The sequence below is a fragment of the Phascolarctos cinereus genome, unplaced genomic scaffold (assembly GCF_003287225.1).
Source record: "Phascolarctos cinereus isolate Bilbo 61053 unplaced genomic scaffold, phaCin_HiC Scaffold_4;HRSCAF=312, whole genome shotgun sequence".
Lineage (NCBI taxonomy): Eukaryota > Metazoa > Chordata > Mammalia > Diprotodontia > Phascolarctidae > Phascolarctos > Phascolarctos cinereus.
Genome location: NW_027555847.1, coordinates 169,752,237 through 169,773,681, shown reverse-complemented (window position 1 = coordinate 169,773,681; position 21,445 = coordinate 169,752,237). Strand labels below are relative to the sequence as shown.

General features: G+C 35.7%; 1 protein-coding gene across 4 annotated transcripts in view; it reads right to left on the bottom strand.

Annotated features, from left to right (window-relative positions):
• CLEC16A (C-type lectin domain containing 16A) overlaps positions 1–21,445 on the bottom strand; it is a 219,587-nt gene that overhangs the window by 179,516 nt on the left and 18,626 nt on the right. For all 4 annotated transcript variants that reach the window (XM_020972509.2, XM_020972508.2, XM_020972507.2 and 1 more), the window contains exons 2-9: positions 20,515–20,643; positions 19,078–19,211; positions 15,983–16,131; positions 14,713–14,818; positions 12,943–13,066; positions 12,356–12,530; positions 10,792–10,845; positions 7,015–7,128 (exon numbers count right to left, since the gene is read on the bottom strand). In XM_020972509.2, the coding sequence (XP_020828168.1) occupies positions 7,015–7,128; positions 10,792–10,845; positions 12,356–12,530; positions 12,943–13,066; positions 14,713–14,818; positions 15,983–16,131; positions 19,078–19,211; positions 20,515–20,643 (985 nt within the window). The remainder of the gene's footprint in view (positions 1–7,014; positions 7,129–10,791; positions 10,846–12,355; positions 12,531–12,942; positions 13,067–14,712; positions 14,819–15,982; positions 16,132–19,077; positions 19,212–20,514; positions 20,644–21,445) is intronic.

Genomic DNA, 21,445 nt, shown 5'->3' with positions numbered 1-21,445 from the left:
TAAGAAATCAAGAAATTATAAAACAAAACCAAATGAATGTAAAAATAGAAAACAATGTGAAATATCCCACTGCAGAAACAACTGACCTGGAAAATAGGTCCAGGAGAGATAATTTAAAAATGCTTGGACTACCTGTAAGTAATGATCAAAAAAAGAGCCTAGACATCATCTTTCAAGAAATTATCAAGGAAAACTTCCCTGAGATTCTAGGACCAGACGGTAAAATAGAAATTGAAAGAATCCACCAATCACCTCCTGAAAGAGATCCCAAAAGGAAAACTCCTAGGAATATTATAGCCAAATTCCAGAGTTCCCAGGTCAAGGAGAAAAACTGCAAGCAGCTAGAGAGAAATAATTCAAGTATTGTAGAAACACAATCAGGATAACACAAGATTTAGCAGCTTCTACATTATGGGATCAGAGGGCTTGGAATATGATAATCCAAAGGGCAAAGGAGCTAGGATGAAAACCAAGAATCATCTACCCAGCAAAACTGGGTGTAATTAATGAGGGGGAAAAATTGGCATTCAATGACATAAAAGAATTTGATGCATTCTTGAGAAACCAGAGCTAAATAGAAAAACTGAGTTTCAAATACAAGACTCAAGAGAAGCATGAAAAGGTAAACAGGAAAGAGAAATCATAAGGGACTTATTAAAATTGAACTGTTTACATTACTACATGGAAAGATATTTGTAACTCATAAACCTTTCTCATTATTAGGGTAGTTGAAGGGAACATATATATATATATATACATATATATATACACACATATATATGTATACACACACACACACGTACACATATACATATATAGACAGAGGGCACAGGTGTGAGTTGAATATGAAGGGATGATGTCTAAAAAATAAAATTAAGAGGTGAGAGAGGAATGTACTGGGAGAAAGAGAAAAGGGAGAGGTAAAATGGGGTAAATTATCTCACAAAAGAGACAAGAAAAAGCTTTTAAAAACAGTGGAAAGGAAGAGGGGGGAGGTGAGAGGGAATGAGTTGACCTTACTCTCATCAGAACTGGCTTAAAGAGAAATAACACACACACTCAACTGGGTATAGAAATCTACCCTACCTTACAGGAAAGTAGGGGGGAAGAGAATAAAAGGGGGGGGCCTGATAGAAGGGAGGGCAGATTGGGGAACGGGTTAGTCAGAAGCAAAAAACACTTGAGGAGGGACAGGGTGAGCAGAGAGAGAGAACAGAATAAACGGGGGATGGGATAGGATAGAGGGAAACAGTCTTTCACAACATGACTATTATGGAAGTGTTTTGCATGACTACACATGTATAACCTATATACAATTGCCTGTCTTCTCAATGAGGGTGGGGGGGAGGGAGGAAGGGAGAGAATTTGGAACTCAAAGTTTTAAAAATAAATGTTAAAATTGTTTTTACATGTAACTGTGGAAAAGTAAAATATCAAAAAAAAAAAAGCTTACACTTTACCAGAGAAACAAAGTGAGCAAAGGTAGCACCGTCTTGGCTATGACTCCCACACGTGTCACCAAGGGGACCAAGGGGAATCAAGACAAAGAGAAATTTCCTACCATTCTCCTTAACTTCCGCTGGGGAGTTGGTTTAAAAAAAATAGATTTTAATTGACATCTTCTGTTTTTAACAATGCCTATGTTGTCCTCTGCGTGCTCAGAATTATCTCTTATAATAAGGAATTTTTTTAAAGATGAAAAATTCAACAAAACTAATCAAGACATCAAAAAAATTTGATGTTATATGCAATGTTCCACACTCATAGACAACTAGTTTGGCAAGGGAGCGGCGGAAAGAAGTGTCTTCTCATATCTCTCCTTTCAGCCAACCTCGGGCTTTATAATTTTACAACAGTCAATTTCAACTGTTTTTGGTTGTTCTTCATTTGACATAACAATGCTGTCATCACTGTCTGTATTGTTTTCTTGTCTCTACTCAGTTTATTTTACATCATTTCATATAAATCTTTTCATGCTTCTCTGTATTCATCACGTTTGTCTCATAACACAGTAATATTCCATTACATTTATAGGCCACAATTTAACTATTTGATAGACATCTACTTAGTTTCTGGTTCTTTGCTGCCATAAAAAAAATGCTACTATAAATATTTTGGTGTATATAGATCCCTTCTTTAAATAGTCAATGATATCTTGGGAATATATGCCTAGTAGTGGGGATCTCTAGATGAAAGGGCAGAGAGACATTTGAGTCACTTTATCTGCCTGATTCCAAATGACTTTTCAGAATGGTTGGACCCACTCACAGCTCCACCAACAATGCTTTCAGTGTGCCTATATTTCCACAATCCCTCCAATATTGGTAATTCCCATCTTCTGTCATCTTTGCCAATTTGCTAAGTATAAGGTGAAAGATCAGAGTTATTTAGATTTGCATTTCTGTTATTATTAGTTATTTAGAGCATTTTTTCACACAGTTGTTAAGTTTTCAATTCTTCTTTTGAGAACTATGTGTTCATCCTCTTTGACTACTAATGTATTAACAGATTCTGGTATTTCTTCTTAATGTACAACATTAGCCCAGCTCCATCCTTCATCTAAGCCTATTACCTATCTTGCTTCTTTTACAGCAGATATTCCTTTCTAAAGTCACATCCCAGTCATGGGTCCCATTCTACTAATTCTCAGCAGTACCTCTGAAGACAAAATTGACTATGTTAAGAACTACAGTTCATCCTGCATGTTACTGAACATTTTGGGTGTTTATTTTGTGAGGACCAGCCTAGTTAAATACAGAGAAGATTATTACCAAGTTGGCAATAGGGTGGTAATTTTTTTGGCCACAGCAATTCTCAGAGACTATCTCATGAGTTGTATAGGTTTATTTTCTGCTCCAAAAGAGAGCATCTACTGAAAAACCAGAAATTTCTGAAGTATCTATGTAAAGTGTCCTTTTATTAAGAATTGCATTGCATTCCAATTCTTCAAGAATGTAACCTTTCGAGGAACACACATATTAGTGCTGAGTTAATAGGGATAGGCATTGTACCTGTGTTTTCACTGGTATAGAAAATTTCCAGATAAGGAAACTCCCTTTACAAATGTAAGGTGGCACTTTCTCAATTTGTAGGCCAAGAAAGTTGTCTAGGCCTGAGAAGTTAAGTGACTTGCTCAGGGTCACACAAGCAGTATATGCCAGGGGAGGGACTTGAACCCAAGACTTTCTGACTCCAAGACTTTTTTCTATTCACTATGCTAAGCATATTCAATTAACCACAAAATCCCATTCCTTAGCCACTGATCAAAAAGTAACTTAACCTCTCTGTGACTCAGGTTCCTTCATCTATAAAGTGAGGTTGTAGGGCCAGATGACTTCTAAGCACCTGAAGAAAAGGAACTGCTTCATTCTTTTTGCCTAGAAGAGTGCCTGGCACAAAGAAAGTATTCAATAAATGCTCGTTGACTGATTGGATCTGCATTGGTAGAGGGAGTTTCCTCACTGGAAGGTCCCTATACCAATGAAATCACAACTCTATACTAAAAAACACACACAACATAATTATAGCTAGCAACTACATAACACTAAAATGAGCACTACATTTTATATGTTATCTCATTTTGTCCTCACAAAAACCCTATGAAATAGGAGCTATGATTATCCCCATTTTGAGGAAACTGAAGGTCAGAGGGGTTAAGTAACTTGCCCAATGTTACAAAGCTTATGAGTATCTGAGGGAGGATTTGAATTCTGGTCTAAATCCAAGGCTTATACTGTCCATTATAGAAAAAGACAACTATAAGGATTTTCTAAGTGTAAACCTACTGTATGGGAAATGAATTTGAAGAAGATTACACTGTGACTTTTCTTTTATTCAACTAAATATTCTTATTTAACCAGAATAACACACTGAATGCTTCAGGAGATAACTGCATTATGGAGCTATAATTCCATTGAGGGATTACTGTGATAAACCACAATAACCTTGTGAAAATGGAAACACAAATTGAGTTCTAATTCTTTGTGGAAACATTTTATAACCTACCAATTAAGTAACTCGATTTATGGACATCTATTTTTACCCCTCTTCAATCACTATTAACTACTTTCCAGAAACCTATTATTGCTTACAGAATCAAGGATACACGTGCTTAACATCATCATTAATTCACAGTTCATACATGAGGTCAGGGTTATACTAGAATACATAGTGAAATCATAATCATGATTTGAAGTTAAGATGAACTGATATGTAGAGGACAATATTTCACATCTGATTTAAACTGCACATATTGGAAAGACAACATGATAGCATCTCACAATAGGTATTAATGCCTGAGAAACCCAAAGCAGATCATTAGTATTCTAAATGAGCAAACATGTAAGTAAGAAAAGCAAGTAGCTTGTTTATCCATGGAACATCCCTGTAAGAATGCTCTAACAGAGATATCAGCAACATTAAGTCTTCTTATGTAGAGGATAAATGACTCACCAGTGGGAAATATTTCAGGTCTCTAGGTTACCCATCATCCTGTGACCACCTTAATCTATTAAAGTAGGTCCTAGACATGAGCCAGAGTGGTTCCCAGAGGTATCTACTTTTCACACTGTTGTAACTCACTACACTTAAACAATCAATGGACTCTCTCAAGTAATCTGTGTTTAGTAAATGTCTGCTACAGGTTTAGCCCTCTGCCATTGTCCCTTCCCCCCAAACCACTAAATCTTCTATGCTCCAGGTTAAATGCTCTTAGTCCCTTCAACTGATTCTTATGAGGCATGGCCTATAGCACTATCACAATCCTAGTCACCCTCCTCCACACTTCTATTTATTAATGCCCTTCCTAAAATGTGGTTCCCTGAACTAAACTTAACATCGTATATGTGGCCTGACCTGGGAAGAGCAGAGGAGGATTATCACCATCCTTGCTCTGGACACTAGCCTCTATTAATGTAACCAAAGACCGAATTAGGTTTTTTGGCTGCCATCTCATAGTGTTGCAGTCTAACGAAATCCTGGAACTTTTTACAATGAACTAGCCTGGCCTCTTTGTATTTCATATTAACTAATGGTTCCTCCCATGTTCCAGCGATGATTTGTCAGGAAATATTATGCCCATTTTACAGCTGCAGAAGTTGAGAAATAGAGTAACTTTCTGCAATCACCAAGTATTAGAACTAGGATTTGGAACCTGAATCCATTTTCTTGCCTGGAAACCATATTGCCTCTAAGGTAAAGGAAAAGGTAGATTAAACTCTATGTGTTCAACAGAGATTTCCAAATTCTTTCAAGTTTTAATAGTCTACTTCTAATGCATGATTAGTCTACTTCTAATTTCATGATTCCTGTCCAGCCCTGCTCCCACCAAAAGTCTTATAAGAATTCTCTTAATTTCTTGTTTTAAACCAAAGTACATTAAAACTAATTTAGCTCTAGGAATCAATAAAGACAAAACATCTCAAGATAACTGAAGAGAATCTGATTTAACAAAAGCCAGCTATACCTACCAAAAGTAGTTATTCCTATCACAAAAAAAAAATCTGTGTTAATTTTGTAAAAATAACAGAGTGCTACCAGTTCCAAGTGTAGGGCTCTTGTATTACATTTCCTTAAACTAGATGACACTATTTTGCTTTTGCAAGAGAACTATAACAGTAAAAGTTACCTTTACTCACATATCTTTAATTCTAAACAACATATTTCAACATAAAAATTTCAATTGTACATTTATCTTACTATGCTGTTATATCTGAATTTGATGTTAAATTACATAGTCTTCAAATAACCTCCCTCTGTTCAATTTTGGTTTTATTTTGTGAAAGGTCTACTGGTAACATGAAACAGTGCCAGTAACTTATCTACATGTTACGGGAAGGAGAAAGTAGGTTAAAAAAGACCAAGACACTTAAAACAAGTGTGATAAAACCCCATCCGACTTGTACAGGAAACAAGAGGAGGCAGTTCTCACTCATCAGGAAGGAAGGTAACCTTACCATGACTATTGTCAAACAAGTTATACTACATTTACCTCGAACTCTTCCCAAATTTAAATTGTGGTCACCAGAAGACCAATATGTGACTTCAAATTTAGACATCAGGATAAGTAAGATGACACTTTCACTCTAACAACCAATTTTTTCACATTCAACTCAAGTCTCATTTTCAGTTTATTGCATACAAAATGGGGAGTTAAATACAAGTCCTGATGTATACAGTACAAGAGGAAGAAGAGATTATTTACATAGAAAAAAATATCTGGCTAACAGAGCTATATCTCTGTTGCACTCTTTTCAGGGTCTTCCATATTAGAATTTGGCTGAAGTGTGTATTGTCTGGGCTAGAGACTTCCTGATAAAGGAGCTCCTCCAACAATATGGATCAGCCCCTGCTCAGCAACTTCAAGTCTTAGAGAGCTTCCTAGAGTGCCAACTGTTTAAGTGACTTGCCCAAGGTCACCCAGCCATAATGAGTAAGACATGGGCCCTGAACGCAGATTTTCCTGACTTTAAGATCTGCTAATTCACTATGTAATTTATTAATTTCAAATTCAACAAACACTGATTGAGTCTATTATGCACAAGATATTATTTGGTAATGGAGATAACAGAAAAAAAATAGAACAGTCTCTTCTCTCCAAGAACCAACAACCTAGTGACGGTATACAGCACATATGAAATAAACATAACAGAAGGTAACTTGAGGAGGAAGAGAGAAGAGAACTGGCACCTGAGGAGATCCAGGAAAGCTGTTCGGAGGAAGCCTTCTGGTTTTGTGCCCACACTTGAGATTTCATCAGTTTAGGGACCTCGAAAATGAGGAAATTCCTCATATCAAGGCAAGAGGCATCACTGTCTGGGGCATTGAAAATTTAAGTGACCTTAAGCTGAGAACCCAGGTCAGTCTAGATCCAAAGACAGCCCTTTATCCCTTAGCCCATCTGCCTCTCTCAAGTCTTAATTATACAAACAAAATATCAATTTTGACCTTATAGAAAAATTCAATGTATTCTTTCATTAACATAGTCAAGACACATTATGAAAGTGAAAGACTTACAGAACTTCTCTGAACATCTTGTTCAGACCTATAACAGAACACAGACAGATCTCCATTCAGAATGACTTCAGCTAATGAGTTCACCAGTGGTGCATAGTGTATTATTAGGAAAACCTAATGAAAAGAGAAATGATATATTAGAATGAAGCATCTGTAAAGACATTTCTTTTTACTGAAATGATAAATCTTAGAACTGGAGGGATCTTAGACATCTTTCTTTTCCAATCCCCAGTTAGACAAGCAACTTCAAGAATATTTAATACCTCAGATTCATAACAGCATTATTTTCATTACAAAGAACTCGAAACAAGCTGTCTCCAAGTTTAAGAATGGCTGGATAAACTATGGCATATAAATGTAATGGAATGCTATATTACAATTAAAATTATAAGTGAGAAGAATTTTTTAAATTTTAGAAAAAATAGAATATGTATAGTTGCTATTAATTGTTAAAAGAAAGAAAGAAAATTGAACCAGAAAATTACTATAACACTGAATTGAACTAGGAAGGAAGGGGGAAAATAGATAGAAAAAACCAAGAACTTCTCCAAAACAGGGTATAGACAATACCATTCTCCCCTACCAACATCTCAGTCACAGAGCATAGCTGTCTTAAGCATTTGCCATTCTGTCACTCAAGAAGCATTTATTAAGTAGTTTCCATATGCCAAGCACTGTGCTAATCACTAGGTTACAAAGAAAGGCAAAAATAATCTCTGCCCTTAAGGAGTTTCCATTCTAACAGGGCAGTGAACATGTAAATAACTAGGTAGATATGAGACACATCAGAGTAAACAGAAGGCAGTCTAAGAGGTGAAGGCATTAGCAGGTGGGAAAACTGGGAAAGGCTTCCTGTAAAAAGTGAAATTTGAGTGAGTATTGAGGGAAGCCAGGGACATTAAAGGCAGAGGTGAGGGGGCAGAGCATTCCAGGCATGGAAGACAGACAGATCAAAGGTACAAAGATGAGAGATGGTGGGGCATGTTCAAGGAACTGAAAATAGGCTCGACTTTAGAGTGCATGAATGAGAGTAAAGCACTAAGAATAACAATAATAGCTAGCATTTATATAGCATTTTAAGGTTTACTAAGTGCGTTATACTCTCTCACTAGCATTAATGCACTCACATCATCTCATCTTACAACAATCCTCTGAGGTAGGGTCTATTATTAACCCCATTTTACAGATGAGGAAATTGAGGGTTAGAAGTGAAGTGACTTGCCCAGAGTCACCCAGTCCATCAGTGTGAGAGGCAGGATTTGAACTCAGCTTTTGCCGACTCTAGGTCCAGAACTCTAGAAGACTGCAAAGGTACAGAGAATATGCTACCACTTACCAGTCTTCAAAAAGAATGACCGAAAAGTGCTGAGAATGCTTTTACTTTCTACCAAGTTCAAATGTCATGAATGTGAGCAACAAGAAGAGCCAACTTAACTCCCAGAATACTAAATAGGCTCCGCTGGCATATTTTTTCATAAGGTGGCAGCAACAAGATCCATCTGCCAAAATCAGCTAGGTTCTAAATGCTGAGCTGTTGCATAAACATACATGAGACTAAAGACAACAACCTACAATAAGATTCAGGAACATTGAAAGTATTCAGTCAGCATAAGAAGTTACAAATGTGCCCATCAAAAGGATGCAGAAAGGATCTCAACTCAAAGTTCATATTGAGAATCACGAAACAAATTTTATCCCCAAATGGCATAAAGCTCAGGAACTAAGAGCATAAGCACTCCCTCTCATGAAGACAAATACTTCTTCTGTTTTCAGAAATGGAACCAACCTATGGTCAAATGTTTGAATGTTTGACAATAAAACTAGATGACTTAAGAATGTGGGTTATTCATAATAAAAATATTTTTAAAATGTTATATAACTAGGTTACCATAGAGTTTTTCCCTTCATGTAAATATTACATAATTATGGGAAGGAAGTACAATTCTTGAGGTGGGGAGAAGAAAAAGACAGCTTTAGCTAAATATACTCATGAGATGAAAAGAACGAGAACTGCTACAAGTTTACTTAACAGAAAGTAATATTCCAATTTGGCATCAAAACACAATTATAAAAATAATAAATTTTTAAAAAAATATTCCACTAAACGAAATATTATATTGTGATTCTTCAGTAAACACCTGTGTAGACCTGGTCTTGAAGTTAAGGGTTTAACTTCAACAGGCTATAAATAAGATTTCTGTATTGTAAAAAAAAAAAAAAACTATGGATTTCCAAAATATTATGAGTATCCTATAACTGCTCTTAGAAATCTAGTCTATGGATTACCAAAATGGTATAATGGAAAGAGCACTTGATTTGGAGTCAGGAAGTCTGAGCTCAAATCTCAGTTTTAGCAGTTAGTACTTGTACGACCATGAGCAAATAACCTTTTAGGGCCTCAGTTTCCCCATCTGATCAATTAGAGAGTTGGACTAAATGATCTCCTAAGTCTCTCCCAACTCAAAAAACCTATGTTCCTAAGAATACACAAGCACAGTTTTGTTTTTCATTTCATTTCAAGCTTATTTGTTATTATGAAGATATTATGTGTGTGTGTGTGTGTGTGTGTGTGTGTGTGTGTGTATACACACACACATATGAAGATAACACCCATCCTACCTCATCACTTGAAAAGTCATATTTTCTAATGCTATTTAAATTTTTTATTTTACTATAGATAACCACTAGCAAAAATAATTTTAAAAAAACATACAAACTGAGGAGAGAAATTTTACATAAAACTCTTAGCATTTAAAGGTAACTAACTGAATTGATGAGTAAACAATGCTTTTTGTAGTATATCCCTTTCCAGTCTAAAGTCTGCTATTTTTGACCATTTTTGTTGGTTGATGTGGTTAACGTATAGTTATGGTTCTACTGATCTCAATTTGCATCACTTTGTTTTTCCACAATTCCTTGTGTATTTCACATTTATTGGTATTTTTTTTCTGGTACCAATAATATTTCCTACATTAACATGCCAAAATGTGTTCAGCCATTCTTCAGTCACTGAATATATGGGTTTCTAATTTCTGAATGATAAATAAGGCAGATTATACGTTAAGAATCTGAGGCCCCCTCATTTCTACCCAAACTCTGCTACTTCCTAGCTATGTGACTATGGGCAAGTCACATAAACTTTCTGGACCTCAGTCTCCTTATACGTAAAATAAGGAACCTAGAGCAGATGGTCTCCAGGTCATTTTTAGCATAAAATCCTAGCACTATAACCACTTGGTCAAAATACATAACTGCTTTTATGACTCGTTGTATATTACCATATGGCTCTTGAAAAAAATTTCACCAGCTGACAGCCCCAACAACATTTTCCCTGCATTCTAGCCAACAGAGAATTTTTTGCTATTTTTGTCATTCTAGGTAAGGTGATATTCTAAGGTTGTCCTGATTTACATTTCTCTGATTATCATGGAGGAGCAGATTTCATGTGGTTATTAATAGTATGCATTTCCTCCTTTGAAAATGTTCTATCATGCATTATCAGTTTAATAGATGTATATCAGTTCTTTATGGATTCTGGATTTCACACCTTTATCCGATAAGTTTAAAGCAAATATTTTTCCACAATTCGCATTTTTTCTTTTAATTTCATTTCAAAGATATTGCTTAAGAGCAAGGACCAAAAAAGTGGGGAAGATGATATGTAATGGCTATTTGAAGTCTGAAGGCAAAGAAGATACCCTACAAAGCCTCACTCAAAATAAATCAGCTGAAAAGTCCTGACATACTCCAGTGACACAATGGAGCTAACAAACGTACCTGTGACAGAAGATAAAGAGAAACTGGAAGGCTTATTTTTGGACGTTCTCCTCCCTGGGGGCAAAAAAAGGTTGGGGATGATAGGGAAAGAGATGAGAAGAAAATATTTCAAAGTCATACAAATGCTGAAAACTAAAAAGAGACAACTAAGGTAATTACTGCAAACTATAAAACCCTAAATAATTCATTAGTTCTCTCCCACATTACCCTCTCTCCATTCACATGAAACTGTTCTTCATAATATAAACCACTGATTTAACCTCACTTAACACTATTTACAAGTATGTCACTTTTCATCTTAAAATCCTCTTCATTAACAAAAGATTTAGATTTAGATCCAAGACCTCAGGAAAAAGCATTCAATTTTCTCCTTAAATTCTCTGGAATGTTAATTTCAAACAGCTGCTTTAGCAGAAAAGCAGGCTTACTTGAAAGGACTTTTGTGGTGCCCAATTCCTGTAAGGCAACTTTCAAAGTATAAGAAGCAAAGATGAATGTTTCAGGTAGAAAATGCAGATGCTCTCTCAAATTGGCTTCACCTGGATTTGATTAGTACTTTAATGGTTTTAATTTTCTGTCTGTCTCTTATTTAAAATCAAAACTATACGATCCTTCCCTAAAGGAAAAGTATAGGTATACTCCTTAAGAAAAATCAGTTATAGACTATTTTATCTTAAAATCATGTGACTTGATACAGCTTTTTTCCCTGCTTTTCTAATGTTACACAACAAAGCAAATGCCCAGTATCTTTGGCCTCAACCTCGTCCTCCTCCAAACCTCTCCAATTAATATGATCCAAGTCTCAAGGATCCAGATCAAAAATGGCCCTAGAGATTCCTTTGCATAGATCAGTCATCTCTAGTCCAGAAAGGCGCAGAATGCTAATCAGTTCTGCTAAAGTTCTATATGTCATAAAATGGATTCATGGGTCAATTAGGTTGTATCTAAAACTGACCTCAATCTCAGACCAAGACTTCAAACTGGCCCTTAAGCTATGTTGGTCTCCTGGGACTGATCCTAAAAAGGGTTTCTCCAGATTTTAAAGTTCTGGGAGTTTTAGCATGTTTAAAGATGACCTAAAACCAGTCCAACATCAAGGATATCATGCCATTTGTCAGGACATTCATTCAGTACTTCTTCAAACATCAGTATGTATTCAGACTTGCATTGCATTTTTATTACTTAAGAAACTATTTGTTTCTTCTAGCGAATCTTCTCCAGATCAATTACTGCCTGCAGATATATATTGGTATGCTACAAGCAATCAAAATTTCAAGTAAAAAATGCACAAATGCCAAAAAAAAAAAAAGAAAAAATTAACAACAGCTTTAAATTTTCTTCGGATGTCAATAATTTGTTTGCATTAACTGGTTTATGATTGTATAAAAAGGATGATCATAAGGAAAGAAGAGAAAAGGGAAATTATCTCAATTTCTATAGTCCACATTAGGAACTAGGACTCTTACACCTTTGCCCAAAAACAAGGTAGCTGTCCCTTTTGAATATCTGTTGGCTTTTTCAATATCTTTGTTGTAATGACATTTCCATTAAACTCCAAACTTACCTTGTCTTGATTTACCAGTGAATATACATAAAGAGGCAGAAAAAGCCTATTGAGTAAGTGGTCTGTGAGTACATCATTTAGGAATTCACAATTGATAATAAGGATGTCATTGAGGTAATGCAGATGGTCAAGATGTTCTGCTACCAAGTCACTCAGTTTCCCTCTATTCCTATGTCTGTAAAAGAAAAATAACTATTTCAAACTTGAATCCAATGTCCCTGGAATGAAGGTAAAGTATATAAGGTGGTACAACTTTTTTGCTAGGCCACAATACAAACTACTGGACTGTCCCTTAAATACTCAGGCTGTTCCCTCCCTTACTATCCTTCCCCTTCTCCAGCAGCAATTTTTTTACTATTGCAAAAAAATTATTGCTGTCCTCAGGGATTTTTGTAGTGTTCCAAGGAGGCTACAAAAAATGGACACCTTGGAAATAGTATTTTAGCAGAAGAATTACTTTTAAGGAAATGCTACTGGGGACTATGTAGGGAAGCTCATTTGCAGTAATTTGCCCTACTCCCAATGAAATCTGAATTGTTCAAGAAGTGATACTTTCAGCTAATATGGACCAGATGAAAGGTACTTACTCTTCATCAGTCTGGACACAGTTATCTAGTTCAATCACATGACTTCCAATGAACCAAACCAAATTGGAGAAGTAAGGGACTGCAGTTTTATCTCTGATGTAGTGCAGCATGGCCTGGTTATCCACTGAGAAAGTTTACAAAAGAAAAGAAATCAACTTTCCAAAGAAAATTTCAAGGAAGGAAAAGTTAAGATTAATATTCTCAATCTTTTGGGGAATTGGTTGAAAATGTTTATCTTAATTATGATACTTTTCTTTAAAGTGTTATGGGATTTTTATGTTAGCATGACAAATTGATCTGTTTGAATATTAATAGCACATGCTAAAGGGCTTATTTCCCTATCAGTCTAAAGGTAGCAAGTTTAGCTAGACTAAAGCAGAAAATGATATCATTTTCAAGCATTTTATTTACATGTAAGAATAAAGCAAGAATGCTGAAAACCAGGAGTGGTTAATAACTTACATGACACTGCAATAAGGAACACAGGAATCATCATTGAAGGAAGGGCAAAAAACAGACAACAGTTAACAGGATTAGGAACTGGGATGGTGAGACATCCGCCCAAAGGGATAAATAGCTAAAGCAGGAAGCATCTAAACTAAAAGATACAGGTTAGAAAAGAACAAGTGCAAACCAGAAAGCAAGAAACTACTACCTCAGAATTGACTACTGCGTTTCTCAAATTCATTATTTGGAGAAACTCTAAAACTTAATACATTCTAAAACAAAAACTACAGTGCAAACTTAAATTAGAACATCATCTTAATTAACAATTTCCCATATGCAATGATCAAAACCTTTGGTTCCTGAAAAAATGCAAACCTAACCATAGTATAACAACAGTGTGGCACCCATTGACAAAAGCAAAAATAACACTATCACACTAAAGTAGTAGTTTTGGGCAGAAAAACTCAAAGGGCGTGCCACTGAGATGATATTTTCCATTTAGGTAATTCAGTATACATATATATACTCAGTATTTTGGACAGTATATAAAGATATGCAGAAAGCTTAAATGCAATATTCTGCATGTTGCAACATCTTGAAAGAGAAGTTGTATATTAGTGCTGCATGTTGCATGCTCTCACTAACAATATCATGCTGCCCTCTTCTGGTCATAAAGATGAAAATGACTTCATATATTAAAGAAAGTGGCTCGTGTAACATTTTACACAAGGAAAGGGACTGGACTGTGATTTTGTTGACTCCCTAATTCAGACCAGCACTTCCCCTGCAACTCATACTCTTAGCTGTCTTGAGCACTGACAGGTTCAATGATGTGCCCAAGGTCACACAGGCAGGATGTGTCAGAGGTGGGACTTGAATCCAGGTCTTCCTGGTTGTGAGGCTGGCTCTCTATCTACTATGCAACGCTGCTCTCATATTTTACATGCAAAAACAAAACCAAGAATTTCATTTTTTAAGAAAATTTCCTTTCTCTTACAGCCAAATGTGTACTCAAAATTTTACATAGTACATATTCTTCCAATACAATTACTTCTAACATATCACAGTATATATGAAACGTGTCCATTCTTATGCACAGTACATAAAAATAGGGTTGCAAATATGCATAAGATGCTAGCTAAGTTTGTAATGATTAAAAGCCAATTTAGAGATACCTTCATTTAGGCATGTGATCTCTGTACTTGGTTTAGAATAAACTGATGGTTTAGCCTCGAAATAAGGAAAAGCACAGAAACATGAGAGTTAGAATCCACTACAAAGTTGGGAAGCAAATACCATATGAACAAATACATGACAACTTACCTTTATAAACATTTAAAGTTATGGTTCTTACAGCAATCCTGACCATGCTTTCAGGGTGATTAAAAAATTTGATGGCTTCTGTGTACAGCGCAAAGTCATTTGTGTGCTAAAACATAAACAGTATGCAAAATAAATTACAAAACTTCAAGAACAGTTCTCCCCATCCCAGAATTTCATTAAATAACTCAAAAAGGAAAACACACTAACAATGCATTGGCTACACCATATCTCCTATACTATATAACCCAAGTCTAGGAGAAAAATAACTCAGGAAGCAAGCATTAACGATGACTTTACTGCCCTCTTGTGGTCATTTCTCCCACCACCACCACCACAGTTCCTTAAAAAGGAAGGCGGTCAAGTGAAAGCCAAAATGTTTCATATATGCACAACCTTAAGCACAGGCTAGATTAGAACAATAAATTTGTAAATAATAGTTCCTCTACTGGAATATGAATTCTTTAGGGCCAGAGATCATATCTTATTTACTTGTATCTCTTCTGAGCCTAGCAAAATGCTTTGTATATAGCAACCACTCAATTAATATTTGCTGATTAACAAAGTAAACCACACATCTGAAATGATATTCCTAACATTACATTTGAGAATAAAGTGATTTACTTTAAACCTGTGAGAACCAGAGAGATCTACAGAGAACCTGTGCATGCCAGTTCTCTGGCCCCATTATAAGCTTTGTAATAAGCTATGTTCTACCTCCATAGCTTCACATATCCAGGTACTACATGTATATATAGAAAAGATTCTGTCCATTACAATCTATATTTATATGAACCCACTCTACACTAATAGGAAGGGGAAAAATAATGCTCAAGATGTCACACTTTCATTTCTACATGTTTTCAGAGACTATAACAGTCTGATCTTCAAATTACCCTTACTTGGCATAATTTACTTTGTGGTTAATCCCTAGCAAATTTTAAATCCCAAGAAGGCTTTTTCACTGTCATCTAATATATTTTTGGGTACTTCTCACAATCAATCGGAATGTGTTCAAGGAATCCAAACTGATCTTTACATTAAAATAAAAAATCAAATATTTCCAAACCAAATAAAAATAAAAATTACTTTTTGATTACTTATTGGATTACTTTTAGATTACCTGTGCCATGGTGAACCACTGCAGACTACTTAGATGGCATACTTATACTTGCTTAAATAGATACATATCTAGAAATGATACTACATAGGCTGAAGCCATATATATTCATAATTTAGCTTTGAAAAAATTGTTTCAATAGCTACTACTTACCTCATTGTAAAAGAAATGAACGGTGTGATTGTTGAGTTTTAATGAAAGTGTTTTTAAGAATGATATATAATATGCCATAATCTCCTCATCAGAAAAGTCAAATTTATGGACAATGATAGAATTTACATAGTTATTAGAGAGTAAATAATCTGGGGACAAAAAAACCAAAAGCTACATGTTAATTCACATTGGAAACTATCACATTAAATGGATATTCAGAAACAAGTAGATAAATTAGATTACCATGAAAGTACTGATTAAGGATCTCCACTTTAGGTATAGAGCAAGTGAACATTTTAACATTTTAAACAATTTAATTTCTTAGGTCCTACTATTCAGAACTTATTCAAGGACAATCCCCTAACAAATTCTTTTTTTTTCTTTTTCTTTTTTTCTTTTTTTTTCCCCCTAACAAATCTGAATGCCTTCCACCAAAACCAAAGAAGCAACTACAATGAAAAAATAAAACTTTACTGGGGGAAAGAGAGGAGGGGAAGCAGTGGGAATATATAGTTGTAAGGATACACTGGCATTTTCACAAATATGAAATTACAAATGAATACCAAATTTTCAAGTTGTGGTGAATAACATTCTTCACTTTCTCAGCTATAACAGACATATCCTTTTTTTTTTTTTAAGGCAACTGGGGTTAAGTGACTTGCCCAAGGTCACATAGCTAGGAAGTATCGTGTTTGGTCTGAGGCCATATTTGAAACTCAGGTCCTCCTGACTTCAGAGCCGGTGCTCTATCCACTGCACCACCTACCTGCCCCAACATATCCCTTTTTAAAATGTCTTAATATTGTGCTAAATCCTATAAACTTTACATATATAAAGTCCCAATTTGAATAAGTGGATTACTCATCATTTCCCATACACATCCAGTGCTTTCCAATGCAAAGCACTTTGTCTATAACTCTCTTAACCATCATCATGGTCTATTCTGTATTGTAGTTATTTGTGTATGAACCGTACCTCCCCTCAACTAGATTATAAACACCATTACGGGTAGGAACTGTTTTATTTATCTTGAAATCTCTCCCAATGTCGAGCATTGAACTTGTAAAGAGAAGCAAATTAATAAAAGTTAGGTGGTGAAATACCAAGAAGATCAAGCAAGTATATTTTTTATTTGAGGATTCCCAACACAGATATCTAACTAACATTTTATCTTCATTTTAGAGGTAAGAAAAATACAGTTTAGAGATGTTAAATGACTTCTCATGGTTACCAATGCCATCTGGTTAGACTGTGCCCCCTTCTCCAAAGAGAAGAAGGAGCCAGGTAAGCAAAAACTATTAATATAACTGATAAGAATGAAGTGAAACAAAGGAAATTTTTTTAGCAACTTACATGTTGATCCTTATCTGTCCTCACAAATGGTGTTTTCAAAAGGTTATTACTAATTATCTGTGAACCTAAATTGGTACATTTGTAAAAAGATCCAGCTCCCTACCGACCCTAATATTCCCCAGGCCATCCAAAACATTTGTAATGTTTTGGGCAAGGCTGATGGTCAAGCAGGCTATTTGATCTCTCAAAACCAAGAGCAAAATGAAGAAATTAAAATTAATCAACTTGAGACTGTCCCATTCATACAAAATTACTGACAGAGACACTGCCTACTCTGAGGCATTCCAGACAAGCTGTGGCTAGCATAAGATACCGTCACATCTCTCTCCATTTCAGGAGGGGCCTTCAAGCAAAGTCTGAGTGACCACTTGTCAGATATGTTGTAGGGGGATTTTTGTTCATGAAAGGGTTTGACTAAACAGTTTATAATTCTAAGATTCTGATTCTTTACCAATTACCTCATTTACTTCTTTCTCAGAAGGATAAGGAGACATACCAGGTATTTTTCTTGTCTTTCATCACACATTGTCTGAGGTAGAAAAAACTGAACTATTTCTTTTTCACACACACACACACACACACACACACACACACACACACACACACACACACACACTCCCCTCCTCTTTACTCCCCTCCTTCCTGCTTCTTGCTCTCTCTATTCTTATCAATTACATCAGGACATTATTTCCCACTATGGAGCTTCCTTGAAGCCAGACCTTGAATGACAAGCTAAGGTTTATATATTCTATCCTATAGGGAAAGAAGCTGCTAAAAGTTTCAGAGTATGGGAACAACATGATGAGCCCTTGATTTTAAAAGATTAACTGGCAGCTCAGAGGGATATCAGTCAGGAAGCTGTCTTCATAGCCCAGCCAAGAAGTAATGAAGGAGTTAAATTAAGGTACTGACAGTATGCATGAAAAGAAGGGAACACATGCAAAAGACTGAGGAGACACAGACAAGACTTGATAACTGACTGGATTCAGAGGGCCAGGGAAACAGAAAAGTCAAAGATGGCTGCCAAGTCTATTTAACTGATAATCTAGCTAAAATTTCTTTCTATTGAAAACTAACAGAAAAGATCATTGCAGTGTTAATAATGAACCCCCCCCCAAAAAAAAATACTCTTGACCAAGATACAGTTTTGAAAGCTGGTGCTTGGTGGGAGAAAGGTAGGTTCTTCCTTCCTTGATGATTGAATCTATTCCCATTACAAAGGTTAACACCTCTATGAAGATAAAGCATACACATGTATTTAGCCAGTTCCAACTTCTTTCCTGAGCTCCAGTCCGACATTCCAAATTGCTGGCTGGGCAAATATAATTGGATACCCTGTTGGTACCTCAAACTGAGGATGCCTTTCTCCCAAAACATACGTCTCCACCCAACTTCCCTTTCTCTCCTGATGGTACTACCATCCCCTTGATCACTTTTGCAGTCAACTTTGTATTTTGTAACACAATTCATTTGTGAGCTGGGGACTCAGCTCACATTCATATAGAATTTACTAGTCAACATCCTTACTACTGAAGGTTTCAGATAGATATTGAATGCAAATAATAGAATGCAAAATAATCATTCAGAAGTAATGAATGGCTTTTAGCACCCCTGTAATTTCCCTGGCCAAACAGTTGTCTTATTTGCTTAACTTAAAAAGATGATCTATTTTGAATTGCAAGCCCCAGATGTAAATAGCTCAGCAAATAGAATCAAATGGTTAAAAAAAAAAGCAGTCTTACAAAGTGAGGTCTCATGACTGATATTTTCAAAAAGGATGTTCAAGGTTTGTAGCAGCTGAACACAGACATAACGACCAGATTTCTGACGCAGGATGTTCAAGAAGAAAACAAACATATTCTTCTCCAGGAAAAAGCTAGGATATAATTAGAGAGTTAGTGATTCATTTTTCATACTTACACTATTCAAATCATGCATACTTCACAGAACACAGTAGATGATTATGATTCACATGTTCAAAATGAAGAAAAATGTCTTCCCGCATAAGAGATGAATGACATTTGAAAAGCTCTTCAGTTTTGCAGTAATGAGCATCTAAGGAACAGGTGCTAATAAATTCAATAAAATGCATCCCTTCTAGCTCACCACAAAGGACATAGAAACAAATCATCTATTCTAAGAAGCACTGAAGTAGAACTTGGCAGCATAGGAAATGTACTTCACCTGCTATACGAGTGTGAAGTCATTTACAATTATAAAACCAATAAATACTACTTTCCACTTAAATTCATCTCCTTAATATTTTACTTTAGTATCTGTCTGTGCTAAGACTTTTCCTATGTTCCTGACATCTTTTGAAAACTGCAGCTTTAGACTACAGTTGTTGGCAAAATTCAGAGTTAGTGACTGATCTTTAGGTATAATTTTCAGGTTTGAAAATTGATTAGAAATGTTTTTCAATTGATCTAGAATTATCTGAATATTTGTTTACTGAGACATCAACAGAAAGTCAAGAAGCCTATGTTTTCACTTCTCTTCAGACTATGTAAACCATTATTTGTTTATTTTCAAATTTGGATTCTTTTAAGATGAGAAAATTTAGCAAAGTCAGTTATAGAAAATGGACACAGTTGTTATAATCCTTTCCTAAACAATCTTTCCACCAGCCAGACATCAAGGATAACCTTTTCCAAGTTCTCTTTAAAAACCCTTTCCAATGCAGACCAAAAGAAATTTGGTTCTTCTGAATCTATCATATTTTTCTCTTGGCACCTAACAGCACCATCAAACTGGCAACATTTTAAAGGGGTATAGATTAGGATCTTCCAACAGCAATTTTGCCTTTCTCATTTAACCGAGCTGGATAAGCATACAGAATTTTTCAGAATACTCTTATTTCTCTTAAAGATGGCATTCAAATTGTTTCATTTTAAATCTAAGTGGAAGAAGATTTTCTCACACTTTCAGAAAGATCATTAGATATCATTTAGGGAATACATCATCCATTATTACATCAAGATTTCTGAAGGCTACAGCTTTAAATCTTTAATATGTTCTTTTTTAATTAACATGCTAATCCTTTATATTGTAGTAACAATGACATGAGCCATACGAACACGCAAAGAAAATCTAGGCCTAAATCCTGATGTCCCTAAGAACAATGTATGGTGTCAATTTTGAGGAATATTCCAAAGAAAGAAAAAAGCCGAACTTCTTACTCGAATACAGAGCTGTCATTCTGATCCCCCCAAATAAGAATCTCCGTGATGGAACGTATAGTCTCCACAAGTAAGTTGCGATTCTGTTCTGTTACTGTGGTGTTTTTGGTCAAAACATGATACAAATATCTAGAAGGAAAAGGACAAAAGAAATCAAAATCTGGTTTAGCTATAATAATATTATTCCAACAATAATACCACCAAGTTGTGTGTTTCAGATGGCTTTGCTATACCTGCCTATCTACATTAAACACAATTCCTCACTAAGCATGGAATAAAAATCTCAGGAGATGATGGAAGTGACCTTGGTTAGGGATTCACCAGCCCAACCCGCTAAATTTGCAAGTAAGGAAAGTGAGACTCAGAAGAGTTAAGTAACCTGCACAAAGTCATACTGGTCCTCAGAGCCAAAGGTCTAACCTAAATTTTCTAATTCTATGTCCAATGAGCTCCTTTCTGCTAAACCTCAGCCTGGTTAACATAAGCATTAGAAGTTTGGCCAAGTAGTAATGGCACAGTTTATTCCACTGGATTCTAACTATAAATAACAACTTTTCCAGAGCATTCTTCAGATCACTGTAATGTTCCTGGTTGCTGTGTCGTCTGAACTGAAAACCACACTAGGGGCGATGATGATTCATGAGCAGCCCCAGATATTGTCATCCTCATTGTCAGTGAAATAAGAACTTATGGTTTGGAACTTCCTAAAATAGAAATCCTCTAGAAAAATCCTACTCTGATGCTTCTTTGTGGCATGAAGGTAATGCTTGGTCCTCCAAGGTTATACCAGTGGAGCACAAACTCTGGTAGGTATACCTGCAAGCTGGAACATTTTCAAGTAGGGACTCTGTTGCTTTGCCCATACTTGGATCTGGGTCACAGTCCTAGGTGGCAGTCCTGGGGTGAGGAGGGGCACTAGTAATAAAAGAGC